General features: G+C 35.1%; 3 protein-coding genes across 3 annotated transcripts; all 3 read left to right on the plus strand.

The window, feature by feature from the left end:
* The first annotated feature begins 1,291 nt into the window (after window positions 1-1,291).
* On the plus strand, window positions 1,292-5,231 carry LOC132177809 (uncharacterized). The gene is made up of 8 exons (XM_059590270.1): window positions 1,292-1,391; window positions 1,575-1,670; window positions 1,779-1,814; window positions 1,901-2,038; window positions 2,258-2,344; window positions 3,792-3,839; window positions 3,925-4,001; window positions 4,736-5,231. Exons 2-8 carry the CDS (start codon window positions 1,596-1,598, stop codon window positions 4,881-4,883), a joined length of 609 nt encoding a protein of 202 aa, XP_059446253.1. The 5' UTR covers window positions 1,292-1,391; window positions 1,575-1,595; the 3' UTR covers window positions 4,884-5,231.
* Window positions 5,232-13,558: 8,327 nt separating this feature from the next.
* Window positions 13,559-15,339, plus strand: LOC132179604 (transcription factor TCP15-like). The gene has a single exon (XM_059592347.1). The coding sequence runs from the start codon at window positions 13,822-13,824 to the stop codon at window positions 15,031-15,033; it is 1,212 nt and encodes a 403-aa protein (XP_059448330.1). The 5' UTR covers window positions 13,559-13,821; the 3' UTR covers window positions 15,034-15,339.
* A 4,223-nt stretch (window positions 15,340-19,562) lies between these two features.
* LOC132179605 (HVA22-like protein c) lies at window positions 19,563-21,573 on the plus strand. Its single transcript, XM_059592348.1, has 5 exons — window positions 19,563-19,692; window positions 19,852-19,878; window positions 19,977-20,099; window positions 20,870-21,119; window positions 21,275-21,573. Exons 1-5 carry the CDS (start codon window positions 19,637-19,639, stop codon window positions 21,347-21,349), a joined length of 531 nt encoding a protein of 176 aa, XP_059448331.1. The 5' UTR covers window positions 19,563-19,636; the 3' UTR covers window positions 21,350-21,573.
* The last annotated feature ends 1,333 nt before the right edge of the window (window positions 21,574-22,906 follow it).

The following is a 22,906-nucleotide window of genomic DNA, read 5'->3' on the forward strand; positions in this document are numbered from 1 at the left end:
ACTTTGGTATGTGATTGGCAAAAACCTTTAACTACATACGCGAATGTAGTAAGCGTTTTATGGTAAGCATACGTAGATTTAGATATAATATATTTGGTGTTCGTAATTTTTTTTTTTTTTTTTTTGTCGTTTTAAAGGTAAAATATCAAATAAATATGTGAATTTTATCCAAAACACAAAAACTTTTTTTAAAAATATATATATATATATATATATATATACTAAAACACGCCCAAAATAGTTTCAAAATAACTTAAAATATATCATAAAAGAGGCCCATTGCCTCATAGGCGGACAACGGTACAGTTTTGCCTTCAATATTGCAACATATCAAATAAAAAACAAGGGAAAACCACATTTTGCTTTCATGAACTATAACGTCTTAGCATTTTGTCTCATAAACTATTATTTTGTGTCCAAAACCCCATTCCATCGTCAAACCCGTTAACTTAGGCGGTCAACCGGTCACTTTGCATCACTTTGCTCCCATGAACTACAACGAATTGTCAGTTTGACCGTCCGAGTTAACGGCTTTGACTGACGGAAGAGAGTTTTGGGCACAAAATAATAGTTCATGGGGACAAAGTAGTACAGTTTGCAGTTCATAGGAAAAAGTGTAAAGACGTTGTAGTTCATGGAGGCAAAATGTAGTTTCCCAAAAAACAACAATTTCTCAAAAAGACATATTACTCTTCAATTTCTCATTCATCTTTCATCCATATCTTTTCCAAATTCACGATTGGATTTATAGTAATCACATGTGGATGAGTAGATCCTACAAATTTAAGGATGAATTTAAAAAAATAATAACAATAATGAAAATGAATGAGAGATGAAAAAATAGCATTTCTATTTCTCAAACATAGACCCACAAAAATTTTACATAAAAAACATTTTTCAAGTGTATTTCACCAAAAAAAAAAACCTTTAAATGACATTAAAATACTTCTACAAATAAAAACACTCTTGAGTTTCAACTTACCTCATTTTCGTTGTTAAGCTTGTTTGTGCCATTTTGATTTATAATTCTCATCTTGTTTAATATTTTTACTATTTTATTTAAAAGATGTTTGAAATTCTTTTTGAGAAATAAAGCTTTTAAATAAATAAAAAAAATTATAAAGAGTTTTATTTGTAATTTCCTTTTAAAAAATGCGATTAAAGTAATTATAAAAAATAATAAATTTTTTTTATTTTTTTTGAAAAAAAAACCTTCTAAATTTTCATGTTTTGCCTTTTGTAAACAGGCTCTTTAGCGTGTCTATCACGCCTGCTTGGCTTCATATCAACGCACACCCCAGGAATTTATATATATAAACACGAACACAAACTGCGAATTTCAGAAACTAGAGTCTTCCTCTTGCTCCCTCTTTCATTTGCGCTTATCACAGGTACGGTTCGTATTCTCGGTATTCCTCCGCATCTTTACACTTTTCGGTCGTTTCTTCTCACTTCAATTCCTCTCCCAATTCCCTTTCCCAACTATTCGTTCCAATTCATCTCCTTTACACCGTCAGTTGAATTCGATTCTGGGAATTCTTAAGGATAGTGTTTGGCTGACAATGGCTTTCTAGGTTCTTTTTTGTCGGCAAGTAATGACTTCGGATATTTATACGGAGCGCCCGTTGTTCGGCGGCGCAATATCTAGCACATTCCCTTCTAGATTCCAGGTTAGTCGTTTTTCTGCTATTTGGGTTTGTAATACTTGTCGTTTTAATTTTGTTTCCAATTTTGGAATTTCGGGTTGCCGAATAACTTTTGGGTATCCAAAATTACAGGACGTGAGCAATGTTCGGCAAGTCCCTGATCATCAGGCTGGTTATGCTTAAACCGTTTCTTTTTGTTAGAAAATATTATTCCAAGATATGCTTTGATTTAAGTGTTTTGTGATGGGTTAAAGGAGGCGTATGTGGACCCTGCCCGGGACGAGAGCCTAATCGTCGAGCTCTTAGACTTCAAGCATGATGTTGGAGACAATGGAAGTGCTGTCTGGTTTCTTCAAGACCTTGCCAATGAACAGGAAGCAGAAGGAGTCGTGGTAAATCTCATTTTTACTTTCATATCCTTAGAGGGTTTGTGTTCTTTTGGTTTTTGTTTGGTTTCTGAGAATGGAGTCTTTTGACTTTTGAGGTTTAGATTTTCTCCCACATTCAAAAGCGAGCTTGGGCATGTTTGAATTTTCCACTGTTGTAGAAATTTGATTTAGGAACTGATTTGCGAGTCAATGGTTATTATAGTCAGCTTCTGTTTGATCCAGGTGATTGAGCAATCTGGTGTGATTGAGGCCCCTGGATTGTGTTACAGAAACATACCTGCTGTCGTCACAACTGCAGTTGGTCAGATGGTAAATGCCTTACCTATTGCATATGTGGTTAATATCTCTTTTTGCTTACTGACTTAATCTTACTTTCTAACGTTCTATTATCTTCCAAGTGATGCTCTGACTATTTGAGAATAATGTGGGTAATGAATTCTATATGCACTTACGAATGCTACTTGGCCTCTTACTTTCACAAATGACAGACTGTAGTGGCAAATCTCTGATATATGAAATCGCTCAAGTAATGACAAAGACTAGGCACAAATTCATTAGCAATGACTGCATTTTTGGTAGTTTAGCATCAGTTTAGTGACACTAAACACTCTGTTAATTAAATGAGCTCTGATTGTTACCGATGTGCTTTTAGCCTGTCCAAAGTTGTGGATGTGTTAAGAACAAAATAGAGAGGCTCTGAATCTATATTTTTGGCCCTCACAATCCATTATTGTATCGGAATAAATACAAGGTTCGTTTGACAAAGCTTTTTAGATGATGCTTTTTGCTTTTTGCTTTTTGCTTTTTGGTTGTGATGTGACGTAAAGGTAAAAATAATTTTAAGTGTTTTATGAGAGTTTTGACTTGTTTGTTTATGCTTTTAATTTTTTGCTAAAAGCAAAAAAACTACCATAAAAAGCATTGTCAAGATGGATACCTCACCATAGGACAATTCATAGGGACACTTCATCACCTTCTAGAATAGGGACACTTGTTCCTTTTCTTTCTAATAGTATGGAAATCATAATGTATGTTTGGTTGGTCGTTATATCAATTAACCTGAAGTTAAGGATATTTTGGAGTCTGATTCTTTGGAAAGTGTAAGCTTTGCCAGTGGTACATGGGCATGAGCATGTGCCCTATGGATTTTCTTATTGTCATTTCGGCTGGACCTCTGACTATCCTTTCAATGGTCAATCACAATACATGTTTAGACATAATTGGGGGTGGATATAACTAAAAGCTGACCAAGGTTTTGCTTCATATGGTTACTGAAATACAAATATCCTATTATTGAAAACTATTCACTCCACGATTACAGTGTTCAACAAAATTCTCTTTGGATTGGACTTTTAATTCATTAAGCTTTTTCTCCTAATCGGTTATAAAGTTTTTTTGGCCCAATGATTTGTTTTAGTAGCAATTTTAATGAGCAGGGAAAATTAGTTTGCCTTTCTTTTTTGAGAAATTTGGGAGCTAGTATGATGGTATTTTAAATGCTTGAGCACTAAATTGTTTGTCCATTTGCATGATGGTACTCTAACAGCCTTTTAAAGAATTAAAAAGAAGTCTTTTTGATAAGTAGATTAGGAACAGTACTTTAAAGAAAATTCCAGTAATCAGTTATCTCTAATTAATGGCCAGTAGCTTTTTTAGAAAACATAACATAGAAATTGTTATATGAAGTTTTTGGAATTGCTCTCTTTCTCTCTCTGTCCATCTCTTTTTTCTAACTTATGTTAATGCCTATGCATAGGCCATTTCTAAGGGAAGGCAAGGAAGGCAAGCACAAAACACTGTTAGGGTAATTCTGTTCTATTTTTTTTTTCCTCTACAATCTTTAAGAAGTTTCCAAATGCTAAGTGGAGTCTACTATTCTATTTCTGCAGGTGTACTTGGCAAATCTGCGTCTTAAGGAAGTTGATACTGATGTGCTAATTACTGCATATGAGCCCATTCATATAAAGTAGGTATCAGGAACAAGTTTCCATAAATCAAATAAATTTCATGACTTACTGAAATATTTTACTTATGGATCTCCATTTACCGGTTATCCTAAATCACATGCTTGTGCATGCACACGTATACAACCATATGAACAAACACACACACACACAGATTTTAGGGATTGATCTTCCTTTATGCAACAGTGGAATTCTCCTCTCATTAATAGATAGCCAAGTTCCATTTACTACATGCACTTATCAGATTGAGCTAACCAGCTGATTTCGGAGTTATTATCCGAGATTTTCACCGCTGATAGTTTTTGTAAGATTAAGCGTCTGAAAACAAGAGCACTGTAGGATGGGATGGTACCAACAACTTGAAGTGTCTGGCTTGCCCTTTCTAATTGTTAGAACTACCTGGAACAGTTAAAAGTTATGGGATCTTACCTGAGGCTTTATAGATGGTAAACTTATGTTGCTTGATTGCTAGTAATATTCCAAAAGAATAGCCGGTAAAATCTAACTAGCAATACAGAGTGTAACTCTCTCCATTTACTGGTTATTATATGTTGTTTTGTAACATATTTCTGGAAGCATTGGCTGCTTCAGTGGAGATTCAAAACGCAGTATGAGTTATGGTGATTGATTAGGTAAAGAAACAGATGGGTGTAAAATGTGAATTGTTAAATGTAGAGATTAATGGTCACTTGAATATTCCTGTAACACTAATGCTGTTATGTTCTTGTGGTTGCAGCCCTTTGAGTGAAAGCGCCAGCACAGTTGGCGCTGGTTTAGCTGTTCCTGCCACACAAACTGGATGTATGCCAATGGCTGAGGTTTTTAAACTCGCAGTCTCTAGCTTCAAAGTTCATGACTGGAGCCTTTTTGGTTCTGCCGTCTAAGATGTGTTCGAGGGAAATCTACTGAGAACAAAGTTTTGAGGTTGTCTTGGGGAGTCCACACTCGGACGCATGTTTTTGAAAGTAGTTTATTTCTGTCTAGGCATTACAGTCGATGTTCAAGAGTAGTAGTAGTAGTAGTGAGCTTTTTGTTTGAACATAAATGGCAGATTCCCATTTAGCGATGGGCAGTGGAAATTCTCACAAGCCCATTCCATTGTTGTCTTTTCCATTTCTGTGAAGTGTCAAGTGTCAAGTGGGAACCTTTCCTTTGAGTCGTTAAAACAGTTTGTTTGGGCCTCAATTTGGTCTCAGTTTGAAAGTGAGAATATAGCTCGCACACTTCACCAAGTTGAGTGGACTATATTTTTTTATCTCGTCTAAATTACTATGATGGAAAACCGACCCGAGCAGAGTCGTCGGTATGATGATTACGTAAAATTGGATGTAAGAGAGAGAGAGAGAGAGTGGTAGCACATATTAGTGCACAAAGTCACTGGTGACGATAGCATGATGATGGCCTACTGGCTAAATTCAGACAGCGCACAATCGCTCCGACTCTTGCTTTTGAACGGGTCAGATAATCGCGACTTTACACGAAGGTGGGCGGGTCAAATCTCTTGGGAGTGGACGCTGTCAGGCTTTCATGGCCCACTAGGCTAAAATTTGCTTCCTTGATGGGGGTATGGTTGCGAGTGCGAATACAATTATTAATGCTCGAGGGTCCATGAAAATAAAGCGAGCTAGCTCAAAATATCACCTCCTCTCCTCCTTTGTAAAATTCTCTCCCACGAAAGCAACACAATCCACAGCTCATCATAATCCAATTCTTGCACTGTCTACCAAAACTAAACCATCTGCATCACCTTCTAGAGATAACTAAGCTTTCAGTACCACCGACAATTTTTAACACGATTCACGAACTTAACACGAAATTAAATAGTTAGGGTTGATGAGTTTTACTTGTTTAATTAAATCGGTCGGGTTAAGGTTGACCTATATCTATGTTCCAACACGATTCGAACTCGACACTCGACATAATGACATGTAATTTTTGACATGACCTGTGAATCCGACACGAGCTCAATATAAAATTAGAGAATTTATGGTTAAAAAGTTTGACCCCGTTTAATTAAATAAGTCGGATTAGAGTTAACCTATAGAATCTTATATACATACCTCGATACAACTTGAATCCGACACGCGAACACGAATTGCTACTCCTACTTCCCAATCATCAAAATTTGGGGCAACAATAATTTTAGTGACTAAACAAAATATACGTAACAAACCACATTCCTTTCAATCCCTTTCAATCAAACAATCCATACAATAAGGAAAATGCATATGGACATTCACATGCAATTGTTTGAACACTTATTCCGACTCAATTTGAAAAAATAAAATAAAAAATTGTCGATTGATAAAGACATTAACTAACTCTTTCATTATTTTCGTCTAGAATGTTGAAAGTACAATAATTTGAAGGGTATAAATCTAGATGATAAAATTGGGGAAACCCATGATAGTTGTGCAAAAATTAGTCCTAAAATCAAGACTTGGGGAACTGGATAAGTAGCACCAAGTACAAATGGCACTAGAGTGACCCCAGAAGTTGTAGTATAGTCAATCACGTGAGAAGCAACTAGTTTGAAATTGAGTATATTGTGGGCGGAAAGATACACAAAATGGTAGATGTTTTCACACATGATTTAGACTTTGCTGAAATTATTGGTGGGCAATTCACATCAAATCGTTGCCAAATCTAGATGAGAAGTATGATAGCGACTTGGAATTTGAAGATATTGCTTATACGAAGCAAGAAACATAGTAAATAAAAATAATAATTCATTTCAGTTGGAACCAATCTTAGACTAAAGAATAAATCAATTATAAATTGACATGCATTTTGAACAACCCAGTTTAAATTATTGAATTATATATAGTTTTAATCGATCTCTTGCTCAACAGCAAGTAGCAACTATCTCTTTTTTGATGCCATAATTCATTTTCACAGCAGTTAGTGAGTTATTTTCTTCATGTTCAAAGAAGTCTTTTACGAAGCTAAGGCTTATCATTTCTTCCATCTTTCATCTCACTATATATATATATATATATCTTTGTGTTTTCAATTAAAATAACATTTGAAACCGCAGCAGTTATGAGGTCAACGACTCATACGTACCGACCAATAAAACCATGTTACTTGACGTTTAAACATAACCTCCAATAATTAATAACGTTTAAGTGTTTAACCGAAAAGGGTGACTATAAAAAATAAAAAAATTAAAAAAAGTTTAATCTGAAAGGGTTGTTATTGTTAACGTAACCAAAAAGGGAATGATTCCACCCATATCCATCTTTTTCACTGGGATGCTGAATATATATTATTTCAATTAAGATTGTTTATTAAATGTGGAGGTTCTATGCGGCATGAATAAATTTATTACAATTTATGTTTAATGTATTTCTCTTTTTTCGACGGAGAGAATAGTAGTTCAAAAGAAGTAGCTCAATCGGTTGAGGATTACGTCTCATAAAGCGAAGGTCTCTGACTCTCTAGTTCGAATTCTGACATCCCAAGTAGAAGTTATGACTTTGAAACCTGGATGTCCCGTTGCGCAGTATGTCACAGGTTTTGTGCCCTGTTTAGTGCCTTTCCCCTATCAGGGGCGTGGATTGTTCAACTAGTGGGAAGGTGGCGTTTTTCTGCTTTGTTGGTTGCACTCCGCTAGAGTAAGGTGCTGAACGAAGCGATACAACGCACGCTCCTACTGCGCTTACCACCTCACTTTCACATCCCAGCTCTTAGCGCTAGATAGACTTATGTTCCCCCCTCCTCCTCTTGTGTGTGGTGTTTTAACATTGTGATTTAAAAAGCACTTAGGGCCTATTTGAGATTGCGTTTGAGTGGCCTAAAAGTGCTTTTAACACTAAAAAAGTCGTTCGAAGAAAAAAATACTCGTTTGATAAAAAAATTAAAAGCTTTTTTTAAGGGTTTAAAAAGCCTAAAAATGACAAAAACGCACTTTTGGCAAAAGCTTAAAAATGAAGCTTTTGTCCAAAAGCAGTATTTGACTTAAAAGCTCTATTTTTCGAACACATTCCCAAACATGTTCTTAATCTAAAATAGGAAAAAAAAAATGCAATTTCTATAAGCAGGTTATGGGGTGTTTATTTGAAAAACCATGAATTTAAACCAAAATTATGATTTTGCATAACAAATATTTGATAAAAAAAAAAAAAATTGAATATGTTTTACCAAACGCTTTTGCGATTTTAAAAAGTAACAATTTTAAAAACGTAATTTTTAAAAAGACAATTTTTAAAATCGCACTTATTGAAACCGCAATCCCAAATAAATTCTAACACCTTATCTAGACATGCATTACAAAAAACTTCCCTATGAATATCGAACAATACTCTATGAGATTGATTTAAATTTTATACATATATATATATATATATATATATATATATATTTTAAAAAAAATACAACTAAAAGTTGAGATTTATATTTAAAATTGAAATCTCAACAGGTGGCAGTAATTGAGTGGGGAGATGGGCTAAGTCATAGACGTGGTTAACTTCAGCCAAGCAAAGAAGATTCCAACGGTCTGAGTCGGACGTGGCGTTGTCTGCTCACCCACCAACTCCGCCAGAGGGACTCGAGAAGGACATTCCATTAATCGAGCTGGAGTGTGGATCCCACCCCTATTGCCTTAACCAGCTCAAACACCTTCTCCTCCAAATGCTTTCATTGTTTGGCCTATCTATCCAACTCCTGACACAAAGGAATTTTTTTTTTTTTTATTATTATTATTAATGCCCCAAAATTTTCATTTAAATTGAATTAAAAATTTAATCAATTAAATTGAAAGCAAAAGGCATAGGGTTAATTTGTGATAGCCTGAACCTCAAATTCAATCTTGGCCAATAAAATGTTGCCGACATTATAGTAATTGGACGGTAGCTTCTCCGGAATTGACAATTCTTTCTTTTACTAGCAGCAGCTGTACGCATTATGGCACCATGCAAAATATCAACAGTACTTCATTTGATTTGATAGGTCCAGCTACGAGATTACCATGGTCAACAGGCAATGTCTTTATCATTTATATATATATATATATATATATATATAAAGGCTAAAATGAATTTATAGACCACCTTAATTTGTTGTTCTTTATTTTAAAAAAAAAAAAAAAAAAAAAAAAAACAAATGAAAGCAAAATGACAACTTCTACCGATGGAACGAGTAATACTTTTTTAATTTGGTTTTAATCTGCAAAATGATGGACCAGTCGTTCTATTTTGTTTGTTTGCCTTCACTTTCAAACATTCTTTTTTCAAACCTTTTGTCCAATTTCTTAAATTAAGTTGGACTTATTTTTTTGAAACTTTTGCAATGCCTTATAGGTGTCTTTGAAGGGTCTTCTCATGTCGCCCACTTTGAATAATAATAATAATAATAATAAAAATTACTTAAAATATATCATGTTAGTCGGTGTAAAATAAATAAAAAAATAGCATTACTCGTTTTTTAATGAGAAATTATTCCACCAGGCTAACATGACATTGTCCGTCAATCTTTGAATCATGAACTTTTTGTTAAACAAAAAATTAAGCAGTAGGATGAGAGTGGGATATATGAGGCTGAGGGTATAATATATATAATTTTTTTTTTTAAGAGTAATGGTATTTACCATGCCAATATCCTAATATGCTACGTGACAATGTCAATCCAATAAATCTAATAGTAAATTGATAGTATTATCACATTATTACATTAGCATAGTAAGATAGAGGGGCGAACCACCTTAGGCCTTGGCCCCGGTGGTCCCCAAAAAAATATATATATATATAAAATAAACTTTTTAAAAATTGATTTTTGTCCCCTTTTTTTTAAAAAAATTTCGCCCTCCTAAATTAAAAGTTCTAGTTCCACCCCTAGTAAGATAGTTGTGAGATATTGGTGTCCTAAATAAGATTATTCATTTTTGAGTGACCCATTTTGATGAATAACTAATTAAAGATACCAACTTGTCCATATTTAGGTCACTGTAAAATGTATAATTTGTCTGAAATCATTTCGTTTCCTTCATATCCCTTTTTACTTATTTAAGTTACGTACAAACAAATTGCCCAAAAGGGTTTTATCCGATTGAAACTGGAGTGTGACACTTGGTTGGTACGTAGGGAGATTGAAGCATGTGTAACTATCATGGACTTTGGAATTTATGGCACAGCTAAAACAAGGGCATTGAATTATCTTAACTACCATCAATTATTGAGCCCTGATGAGCTAGGGATCTTGGGGGGTTCATGAATCATCCCTTCTCCCTTCTGTCAGACCTCACTAGTATGGTGTACGAAGAAAAGCATATATTGGGCATGCAGCTGAAAGCTAAGGTCATGACCAGGCCAGCAAACACAAGAGCTTCAACGATTAGTACTGGTCCATAAATTGCATTACTTTTAGTGCTGGCCTGGCCAGGTTCAGAAAAAAAAGATTGGCTGGGCTGGCTGGCTACGATTTCATCCCTTTTTTTTCATTGGCTTAATTAATTCTCGATCGCCAGCGATGGTGCAGTAGTGATGTGTGTGTTGTGATGATGGATTTCTTTCTAATCACCCAACCTGTCATTCCTTTTGGTTTTAGGATTCTCTATGCCAACCTGTCAGCCTATCTTATTTGTGTTTAATTAATAATAATTACCATCTAATTTGCTAGCTAGTCTTCCTTAATATAATTGTACCAATTAAGGATCGATTGATTGGAGAAACTTCTTAATATTTTCTATATAAGCAAAATGAATTTGAATGTGGGGTTGTTCAATACTTCAATGTTCAGCATCTAGCTTCATCATATCATATAATAAAATTGCTTGATGTTCGCATTCTTGGACCATATATATTAGAGTATTTAATTGTAAAGTTTCATGTGTTTCAAAAGGGGTTGATTCGGTTGGTACATAGACTTATACGAAAATTCATACCTACCTAATGTAGATTCTTTAATATCATCTTTTTCATGCCCAAACGCTCCAAATACATAATTAAGTTTTCAAAGAGATTTAACTAAAATATATATAACGTACACATACAATATTATCAATTAAGGGTCCGAATGGGATGTTATGGCCATGGGTGAAAAGAATGTACATGATGGATGGGTTTTGGATATGTAACTTTCAAAACTAGGGATCGGGTTGAACCGGAAATAGGACGAAAGTGATTTATTTATGGCTTGGTAACCACCAACATTCCTACAAACTTGGTCTAGCTTATGATTAACCTAATTAATTATCATATATATATATATATATAGATGCATGGTAAGCCATCCTCGTCACCGGCATGTACAGGTGTCAGGGCACGTGATTTCTCTTGGCAAGCATCGTGAACTACTCCACGGCCCTATATGAGATCACTTCAATGTTGTGATGTTAAATAGATTGTACGACACTGCCATATTGGGACCATTTATGTAGTGTTCAGGCCAATACTTGGCCTCATCTATTTCCCCAAAACATTGTGCAGATTATGCATTTAATTTCAAAACATTGTACATGTTTTGAAATTGGGAGTTGGGCAGAACCCAATGAGTTCCATATAATCGGATATCTATAGGAAAATCATTAATGGCCGTCCCTCTAGCTAGCAACAAATTAAACACATAAATACTATTTGGTAGGTTGATATATGACTGTTATACAATTATATATAATGATGTGATTGCAAGAATCAGCTCTTAATTTTTTTTATTTTTTTTTTAACAAGTTTATGCTCTTTAATTTTCGGTGTACATATCTCGTTTCAACAATTCATTAAATAACATTACTTAATTAAATATGTTGATCTTGTCATCCGATCCAATATTGACTCTTGCATTGGGTTACGTACGCAACACAACAGGCAGTACAAAATTGAATTATTATCCGTATTTGATTCAGATTAAGCCATGATTGATGGAACCTGTTTTTTATTTTTATTAGTATCTGAAATTGATTTAACTTTTAGATATGAACAACAATACCAAGTGTTCTTCTTAGCAAGCCGTTTATAAAGAATTCCAAGAGTGGAAGTCACGGGTGACGAGTTTGTTTGTATATGGGTCAAAAACAAACAAACGCCCTAAACCTAATAGATCGAGGTAGAGAATTTGATCTCATTCGAAATCTTAAAGCTTTTTTCTGGGTAGCTAGCAAGGCTGACCAGAGACAAAAAGTCCCAAATTCAAGCAGGTTGTGGCACTCTCTATAATTGTTAAACGTCCCATTAGGGTTTCAGTGGGGAACGTGAGACAATAGAATTATATGGGAGAAGAGAAAGAAAAAAAAAAAAACGTAGGTAGTGGCCGGTACGGTGTAGAGATGAAACTTGGGAGGCGAATAATGTCGTCCATGGAGGTTGAAAAGTAGATGTTCATGGGTGTAGGGAATGACATGACTAAGTGTCAAGTTTAGTACAAATCAAAAGAAATTGTCATTGTCACTTCACTGCTATTAGTGGCACTTAGATGTATGATCGATATTCCCCCTGCTAAGCATTTAACGGAAGGAAACCATGATCCATATATATATAAAAGAACAGTGCTAGCTCGATCGATATATCCATCATTCATGATTAGTTTTTGGTATGTTGGTTGTTTGTTGAAATGTGGAATTTTTTTGAGCAATGTGTTTCTAATCTATCAAGTTTCTTGTTCCCTTTTAAGTTACACTTGGGGCTGTTGGGCACATGGCCTAAACGTGACATGCTTTCTCTCTATTTCTCTCTCTCTCTCTCAGGACAGTGGGGCTCCTATTATTCTTTTATTTTTACCTTTTATTTTGCAGTTGGGATAATTTTGTTGATATGGAGAGTATCTAGGAAACAAAAGCTGGTGCTCCGCTGACTACAGGATCAATTGCGTTGAGTTTAATTTTTTTTTTTTTTTTATTCTTTCCTTTATATATATTGATTTGGGCTGGGCAATCAATTAATGTAATGTTACCTGCATTGTCAATATCAAAGAATCTTGGTAGTTAACTTAGTCATTTACATACTCATATTGATTTAATAATTAAGAATACTTCCTACAGATTAGGTTCTCGGAAAATTCATTCAATTTCGTTTTGTAAAAGTATTATGTGTCTCTTATCATAACACTTGTTTGCTAAATTATTGGAGCACACAAAAGAAAGCAAAAACCCTAAAACTAGCTAGTTTGAAGGGAGGATTAAGGAAAAGAAACAAGTTGAAAGGGAATATGGAGAAGCTGAAGGGTCTGGGGGCAAAGAGGAGAGGGCAAAGGTGCAAATGTAAAAGGCAATGATTACTTGAATGAGATGGGAGCCACTTGATTATCTTTTATTTGCCAGTCAGTCTTTCAGTTTTCTTGACTTTGGAAGATTGGGCCCCACCTCCGGCCACCACTGTCTTTATGGATTGAATGATAAAGAGCACCGCACGTGGAGTCTGAATCAAGGGACTGTCCGACCCAACCACAATACAAGGACACCCAGTTCTTTTTTATTATTATTTTATTTTAAGGGTAATAAAAAAACCAGCCAAAAATTATTCAAAATTACAAACAAATCCTCATAGTCATAGAAAAGCAATTATCTTTCCCCATAAAATTATTTGCTTTTCAATTTTCGTGGCCCACGCTTATTATTCCGACTCATCATTTTTGTTGCTTAAAGCTTGCCCTCCTCCCCCTTATCCTCTCTCTCTGTCTTTCTCTCTCACTCCCCAAACAGAAAACAACTCAGCTGCCAGCTCCCATCTGAAAGGAATTCCATGCTCCACAAGAGAGTGAGAGTGAGAGAGGAGAGAGACCCACAAGGCCACCAAGTTGATACCATCCAGGGTCACCCACAGATGTACTAGGACCAGAGAAAAACAAAATAAAGAAAAAAAAAAAAAAAACACAATTATATACCCTCCCTCCTATATGATCATGGATGGTGAAACTGGGATCCGCAGGCCAAATTTCCCGTTACAGTTGCTAGAGAAAAAGGAAGAAGAAGCATGCTCCACCTCCCACTACTCCTCCCTCTCCATTCCCACCGGCGACCCAACCTCTTCTGCTCGCTCCAATTCCAATTCCACCGCTCTCCAACTACCTCCCGACCCACCCAAGAGCAACAACACCAAGCCACCCCCCAAGCGGAACTCCACCAAAGACAGACACACCAAAGTGGACGGCCGAGGCCGCCGGATCCGCATGCCCGCCGCGTGCGCCGCAAGGGTTTTCCAGCTGACAAGAGAGCTTGGCCACAAGTCCGATGGCGAGACAATCGAGTGGCTTCTCCAACAGGCCGAGCCAGCTGTCATCGCCGCCACCGGTACCGGTACTATTCCCGCCAACTTCACTTCCCTCAACATCTCTCTTCGTAGCTCTGGGTCTACCATATCCGCGCCTTCTCACTTGAGGCGCGGTTATAACTATTTCAACAACCCTAGCGCGTTTTCCGCCATGCCACACTTGAGGGATAATACAGTTGTTCTGGATGAGTCTTCCCGGCGAAGGGCTTTGTTTCCTACTATTGGGTTATCCTCATCGGAGACTTCGTCTATGCTTTTGAATTTCAACTCCGGCAATGTGAATGCAACATTACAGGCCAAGCAAGAGTTGGTACGTGAGGCTGGCCTAGACGTTTCAGATTCCGACGGGAGTATAGGGAGAAAGCGTAGGCCGCCGGAGCAAGAATACTTGTCTCAAACTCAGATGGGTAGCTATTTGTTACAATCTAGTACAGCCGGGTCGATTCCAGCTACTCACAGTACTCCAAATCCGGCGACGTTTTGGATGCTGACGAATCCTAGTACCCAAGTTATGAGCGGTGATCCTATGTGGACATTTCCTTCGGGTGGTAATAATGCCTCTAGTGCTGCGTATAGGGGGTCTATGGCTAATGGGCTGCATTTTATGAATTTTTCTCCTCCGATGGCTCTACTCCCCGGCCACCAACAATTTGGTAGCGGAGTCGGCGGGGTTGGCGGTGGTGCGGTGACTGACAGCCATCTAGGCGTCCTCGCAGCGCTCAATGCCTATAGGCCGATTGTCGGTGCGGCGGGTGGTTTGGATTCTCCAGGAAGTGGAGGGCATCCGCATCATCATGGAGGAGACGATGGACGCGATACAGCTAGTCACAACTCCTAGATCAATTAAAAGCCAAGTGTATGGTTTGGTTATTGCATATCTCTTTTACTGCTACTATAGTCTATATATATATATATATATTTCTTTCTTTTAAGTATATATATTTGCACTGGCAACACGGGCGCAAGTTTGATTGCTTTGAAATTGAGTTTAATATTTGATTTTCGTGTGGGTTAGTGAGGAATATTCTTAGGGTTTGAGAAGAAAAATATTAACATATGGGTTATGGCTAGCTAGCTAGGCTGGATCGATCATTTGGTGTGACTAAAAACATTAATATCTTATCTCTTATTATCCATTTTGTTTTGTTGTTTGTTCTTATATATATATATATCCTCTGTTAATTAGGTTAACTACCTAGGTTATAAACAAACTGATCATAACAACATACGAATCTCTCTCTCTCTCTCTCTCTCTCTCTGTCATTTGTATAGTGTTGTGTTTGTGTTCGATCAGGGACATTTTAGTTTCCTCCACTGATCAACTGGTAGGAGAGAGCACTTAATTCATAAAGCAGTACTAGTGGTCCCCTTCTGATTGAGAGCTCAGAAAAAAAAAACAAAAACAAAAAAAGTAGACATCTCTCGATCCCATGTTCTCAAAACTAGTAGTGCATATTTTCCATTTAGGCAAGCGTTATATATATATAGTAGAAGGAAGGAAGGCAGTTTAAGCCTTTCAGCTAGCTGGGTCTCTGATGAGTATTAGCTAGAGCTCGCAGGTGAGCCTCCAGGGCTGACCATTATATTGTCTAAACGCAATGTACGGCCACTGGCTATAACAGAACGATCATTCTTTTCCTTTCTTTTCATATAATTAACTCGATGCCTGGCTGCCACCATAGAGCAGTACTGGTGGGTGTTTATGACTCTTCTGCACATCTCATCACCCTTTTACTGTTTCCATCTGGACCACTCATTCATACAGTGGGACTGATCAACCTCTTCACACCAATCAAAGATGTAGGTGATCTTCTAGCTCGATCATTAATTTATGCTTATCATGAGATCGATACCTTTGCCTTGCCCTTGTAACCATTCTTCACAATAAAATTAGGTCTTCTAGTTCTAGGGTTATTGCGAATTGCAATCTTGGTGTAATACCCATCTGTCTTTCCATGGCGTTGTTTTATATTCATCACCAGTAGCAGTAGCATTAATATGGTATATTAGTATTATATATACTTACTTCTCTTGTTGATAACAATGGAAGACAGCTTTACTCAGAGATAAATGTGAAGAAATGATTTTTCTTCAAGTATATATATATAACCCTAGCTAAATTTGTAGTTTCTAGGTAAAAGAACACTAATCTTGCTTGTGATCACTAATAAATGAATCAAATTATGTTGACATAGAATGTTTCTTTGGTCTCAACCGCTTCTTTTAGGCATGTTGTTTTTTTTATATAGTATAAATAGCTGCTCCCTATCGATTCCTGATTTAGTTAGTCCAGTGAGTAGTCTTCTCGCCATGCAGTTGAGTTAATTGGAAGAGTGGAACATGATGGCTGACTGCAGTGTATGTCATAACCTAAATATTTCTGATCACTAGGTTACTAGCATACTAGGTACACATAAACAAATAGAATAAATTTAAAAACATCAGTTTTTTTATACTTCCTTAAAATTAGTCTTTAGGTTTTCTCGATCTAGATTTCATTTTAGTCTTAAGTTTCTAATTTATAGATTTTATTCATATTTCAAATCAATCTTTTTATCAACTTGTCGTCCAAATAATTAACAATAAGTCAAATATGTAGACAATTTATCATGTCACACCCATAAACATGATGTCATGTCATACCCATAGCACCAATTTTTAATTTTTGTTTATATGAAATGAGAAACTATAAGGGTGGAGGTGGTCTGACCATCACCTCTCATATAGATTTTAGCTAAGACCCGTCACACCGCACCCAACCCCTACTTAACCCCTACCCTCTTAGTTCTTTTTCTTTCTTTTTTGCATGACGTGACATGCACGTGGCAGATGAGTGTGATGTGGCATCGTGTTGTACGGGTGTGACTTGGTAAACCGTCCACATGGCAGACATATCGTTTATTATTTGAACAATGTATAGGTTGATGAATGGATTCATTTGGAAACTTGAGAACTAAATTGAAATCGCGAGAAAATCTACTAATTTTAATTTTCTTTGTGAAAAGTTGTTGTTATATCCTATATGTATATATTATTTTAACTTTATCGTTTCACTTGAAAGGTAACTTTAGAATTTAGCCGTAACCTAGCTAGCTAGGATCCGCACGAGGTTTTTGAAATCATGATCAACTTCAAAGTAGATTTGCTTTGAAAATTATATTCAATATTGTTGTTATATATATACTAGCTAGTTTCTCATGCAAGTGTTGCTTTCTTAAGCCTAAAATAATAACGTTAGCAGTCTCAACATATGAATTCATATATATATATATATATATATATATATATATATATATATATATATATATATGTTTTTGTAAAAGTATGACCTAACATGAATATATACTGACTAATAATGAATTTGGCTAAAGTTATCAACATTTAAAACAATATTATAATACATCCATTATTTTAAATTAGTTTTTAATATTAAAATTCCTAAAATAGTTTGTTATGAATCTGAATTTAAAGTCTGTAACGTGATAATTATGTTAGGTTCTTAGAGAACTTAGACTTCATTCAAACATATGTATGAGAATAAATTTATCTCTACATTTGCTTTAAAGATTTCCTTCAAACTGGTTTTCCTCCAACCTAATTTATAAAACTGACATTTGCCATAAATTTATAGCTAGCATTTTGACAGCTTGTTTGTTAAACATGCAGCTAAACAATCAAATAAATGGAACGAGAAATACTATAGCGTCTACTCTTATCTTAATTGAGTTATGCAAATCTAATGATTGATTTTTAAAAACAAAGTACGGAGAATGATGGGAGAAGGACAAGAGAGTAGATGCTCTAGCATTTCTAAAATGGAACCCAATTTAGAATTTTAGGGTCTTAATTAAATTATTTCTCTACTTATCTCCACAATTTTGGAAATATAAATAAAATTGTCCTAAATCATTTTTTCCCACATCCTACTTTTTTTTTTCATAATATTTTTTTTTCTTCTTATTTTTCTCTCCTTATCTTCTGTCTCATATCATTCTCTTGTTCTAGCAGCTGTAACTTAAAGGGGATTTGAGACTGCTAGGGTTTGTTGTTTGGTTTGTAATTATCAAGACAAACGAGAATCTAGCTATATCTCTCGAACTTTTTCTATATATTTAATTTGTCCATGAGTTTTCAAAATTGCAAAAGTCCAGAAAAATCTTTGTCAGTCGATGCAATTTGAAAAAAGAAAAAGAAAAATAGTCAAATATTTCAAAATATAAGGCCCAAAATTGTTACAAATCTCCACCACCTATATATATATGATCGATCGTTTAACATGACGCTACAATATATATCAGTGAAGTTAGAAACCCTACCAATCTTGGATCATGAAGGATATGAAATGAATCTTCATGCATTAATTTCCTTGATCTATATATATATATATATATTCTTGTACTAAGCATTTTAGAATGCTATTCGTCTCCAAATTTCCTTGCTAACTTGTGTGTTTAACACACACACACACAGATAAATTATCTAATTTAATGAAAGTCCATACGTACCCAGATGCTCTAATAAAGATGGAAAGAGGTATACTATTTCAGGTTGCAGTACTTCAATATTTCCTTTCACTCAAAGGGAAAGAAATTAGAATATATATGCATGAAAGGATATATGTAGCTGTTAAAGATCACGTAAAGAAATGGAATGGAGAGATCAACGTGGGCCTAGAGCATAAATTCATTTTTTCATCACCTATATACCAATTAACCACCAATAAGTCATCAGTTTCTATTTTGAGATGATCAGGATCATTTTTCTTCCTCATCTGCTTGTATGGTTTAATTAACAAGGATTTGGCTTCAATGTGCTACTGCAAATTAAAGTATCCATATCTGCGGTAGTTTGCTAGGATGGCCAAGATTTTACTAAGGCTTTTTAACCCATAAAACAACACCGTTTACCAAACACTAAGCAAAAAAAAAAAATTTCCGTCTACCCAAGATTATCCATCGATCTTATTATATAAACGAATAATGATCAGGACCTTTTTTATTCACTCAAAGTTAATGTAGTTTTTAGAGTAATTATTAAATCAAATTAATAGTAATTCATTATAATTTTATAAGCTGAGCAATTTTTATACCTAGAATTACTCGATCTATATCAATCAACGCACTTTTGACTTTTTTCATACCTAAATAGAAAATATTTTTGTACACAAAAAAGAAATAGAATTGTTATAGTAACGTGGCAAGACTCTATTGGTAGAAGCGGTAAGGAAGTCTGCTGACACTACACTGGAAGATTTTCTAAATTCGGTGCCTCGTTTCTCGTGCACCATTGGATTCTTTCGGAAAATAAGCTCCCATCAGAAACCTTTACCGATTCCTTTTCAAAGTACCTTTTTAAAGCGCGTATCACTGTATGCAGTCTCTCTCCAAACCAACAGATCATCAGGTCCAGAGACAAAGAACGGAATTAGCAATAGCAAGGACATGGGTTCTGGGAATTTTCTCCAAGTGGTGGCCAAGAACTTTGATGTTCTTGCATTGTATGTATTTCTCTCATCCAATCCTCCATTATCGTCTTCCATTTCATCAACTCTGTATATAAATTAGAACTTTGTACCCACACACACACACGTGCATTGTGTTTTTTTTTTTTTTTCCTGATTTAGATTTTTCTTTTCTTTTTCTTTTTCTGTTTGCAGGCCTCTAGTCACACTCGTTTATCCACTGTAAGTGTTGATTTTTTTTTTTGAACTTTATTTATTGTACTGATGTACTATGTTCTCTGAACATCACTTACAGATTTATGTGGTCGTGTTGTTGTTAGGTATGCTTCAATCAGGGCTATAGAGACCAAGTCTCGTACTGATGATCAGCAATGGCTTACATATTGGGTTCTCTATTCTATGCTCACAATCTTTGAGCTCACATTCGCCAAAGTCCTTGAATTGTAAGCTATTTAATTTGTCGCAGTTCTAGATTATACTGTACGTTGCTTCTTTAAGAGCATCTCCAGCAACCGATGCTCTATTTTACTCTTCATTTTCTTTAAATATTATTTTGTGTGAGAGAAAAAAAGAAAGAAAATGAGTGAAACAAAGTATATAGTGTAAACAGTAAATGTACTCCAATTTACCATTCACATTAGATGAAAAAAAGTTAGATTGTTTATTCTGTTGGGGCCGAAAAAGTACTCAAATACTTAGATTTAACTATTATTAGGGATTTGACTATTTTTTTGAAGATGCTCTAACTCAAGTTCTAAAAGTGCAATGTGTTTTTTAGCATTAAGATTTCACATGCTTTTTTTAATAATATTAATATAAAAAAATATGTGCTTCTCACTCCTGTACGCAAATGACACTCGACACTAAGTTAAAATAAATTATTTCAACTCAATTTAAAATAAATTTATATTCGATATGTAATGACTAATAACATTAATAATGTGATAGAAGGAACTATAATACTTTGTGAGACCAATTATGATATTAATTGATTTCTTAGATTTAGAGTAGACAAATTAAAAGACATGTGACAAATGGGTTTGTACAGAGATTGTAGTAAAAAAAATTCCCATGTTGTTAACTTGACCTATAGGAGTGAAAAAGGGTAATGACATTAAATGCTTCAGCTGCTAAAAATTGTTTCTATTTTATCCTCACTTGTCATAAATAACACTTGGAAAAGTTAAAAAAAGCTGCATATTTTGAACATCAGGCTCCCCATTTGGCCTTATGCTAAGCTTATTACGACATGCTGGTTAGTCCTACCGCACTTCAATGGGGCAGCACATGTGTACAAGAACTTCATCAGGCCATTCTACATGAACCCACAACTGCAAACTTCTCAAATCTGGTATATCCCACGAAAGAAGGACATCTTCAGTAAGCCAGATGACGTTCTCACAGCTGCCGAGAAATACATTGAAGAGAACGGGACAGAAGCATTTGAAAAGCTTATAAGCAAGGTATATATATATATATATATGCTAATAATTAATTAACCATGATGTTTTCTTAGCTGAGACATCTTTTTGTTTCAAACTAGGATTATTAATTGCTAAGAAAACAGGATTATATATACCCTGTAATAAAATATCAAATCTGTGTTTCCCATTTGCAGGCTGGTAGTCATAGAGAAGCTAGAGCCAGAAGGAGCAGCAATTACATGATCTTCGATGATGATTATATATACTGAAGTCAAGTGTGGGCTCTATATGATGATTATATATATATATATGCTACCCTTCTTTCCTAATTCCGGTCTGTAGCTGTTTAAAGATGCTATAAATCTTAATATCATCTATTTTGTGTTAGCATTTTTTCTTCTTAAACCTTGAGTGTCTTTCATGGTTTGTAATTATTTTTGTCTTTTCTCTTATTGCTATTGTACCTATGCAGATAAAGAGTGGCGAGATATAAGAGATCTCATGGAAATTTCTTGATAGCTAACAAAATTAATGATCCAAATTGTAGAGTATAAGCATGTGAGTGAAAATCAATTAAGTTTTATGTTGGAAACATGTTATAAGAGTATGTGGTTAATATAATTGAGTCCAAATTTCAAAAGAGTTAAATCTCCTCTAAAGTTGTATCAAAGCCAGCTTAAGAGCTACCTTGTATGTGGTTAATATAACTCAACTGAGTCCAAATTTCAAAAGAGTTAATCTCCTCTAAAGTTGTATTAAAGCCAGCTTAAGAGCTACCTTGTATGTGGTTGACATTTGTGATTATTGGGTCCAATTCCTTCAAATTAAACTGGTGGTTTGTTGCGAATAAGTTGTATAGTTTAAGTGGGCATCTATTTCTACCTAGAATGAGGGGTAAGATGTCTGGTAAGAGAGGTGCCTTGTGGTTAATGTTAAGGAACATCTTATCTGAATTTAACAATCTCTATAAGCAAAAAGGGATACGACTATGGAGAAACAAATTAAGGAGAATGCCAAAGAAGATGATGACATACAGAAAGCTTAAAATCTTATGCGAGAAATCAAAAGGAGCGGCGGCACTTGTAGCCCACATGTACCTGTGGTGGAGGGAAGCTGGATTATGCAAAGGTTGATGAAGGAGATGGAGTGACAGACCGGCAAAAGAGGAGCGATAGATAGTAGATATATTATCATATAAAATACATGTTGTAGTATTTGAGACGAAAATAAACTAAAAGAAGGAATGAAATTATAAGTTTTTCAATGTCTTGATTGTAAACAACAAAGGTCACGTTAGAGGTGGTAATTTGTATTCGTGTGTCGGGTTTGGGTTGTGTCAATACATGAGTAGAAGAATATATAGATCAACTCTAATCCGACCTAACCTTTTAATTTTGTATTGAGTTTATGTCGGATTTGTGGGTCGTGTCAATAAATGTCAAGTTTCAAGTTCAAGTCGTTTATTTTCTTTTATTCTTGAACTTCTATGTTATCCTCATATTTTCAGAAAACAAATAAATTTTTTATTAACATTCATATCACTTTCAATGCGAAATAAATAACATTATAGTTTTACGTCAAAAGAAATTTAACATTGTAGTAAATTCACCATATGCATACATTTTCATTACTTATGGCTGTGTTTGGCAAGGATCAGGATCCCCGACAATGCTCCAAAAATTACCTATGAGCTTTTTCTCAAATCCTGACCATCCAATGTCATTCAACAGTCATAATTTCGCCACGTGTCCCAACTAAAGATAAATAATAAAATATTATTTATTTAAAATATATATATATATATATATATATATAACAAAATATTA

The sequence above is a fragment of the Corylus avellana genome, chromosome ca4 (assembly GCF_901000735.1).
Source record: "Corylus avellana chromosome ca4, CavTom2PMs-1.0".
Taxonomy (NCBI): domain Eukaryota; kingdom Viridiplantae; phylum Streptophyta; class Magnoliopsida; order Fagales; family Betulaceae; genus Corylus; species Corylus avellana.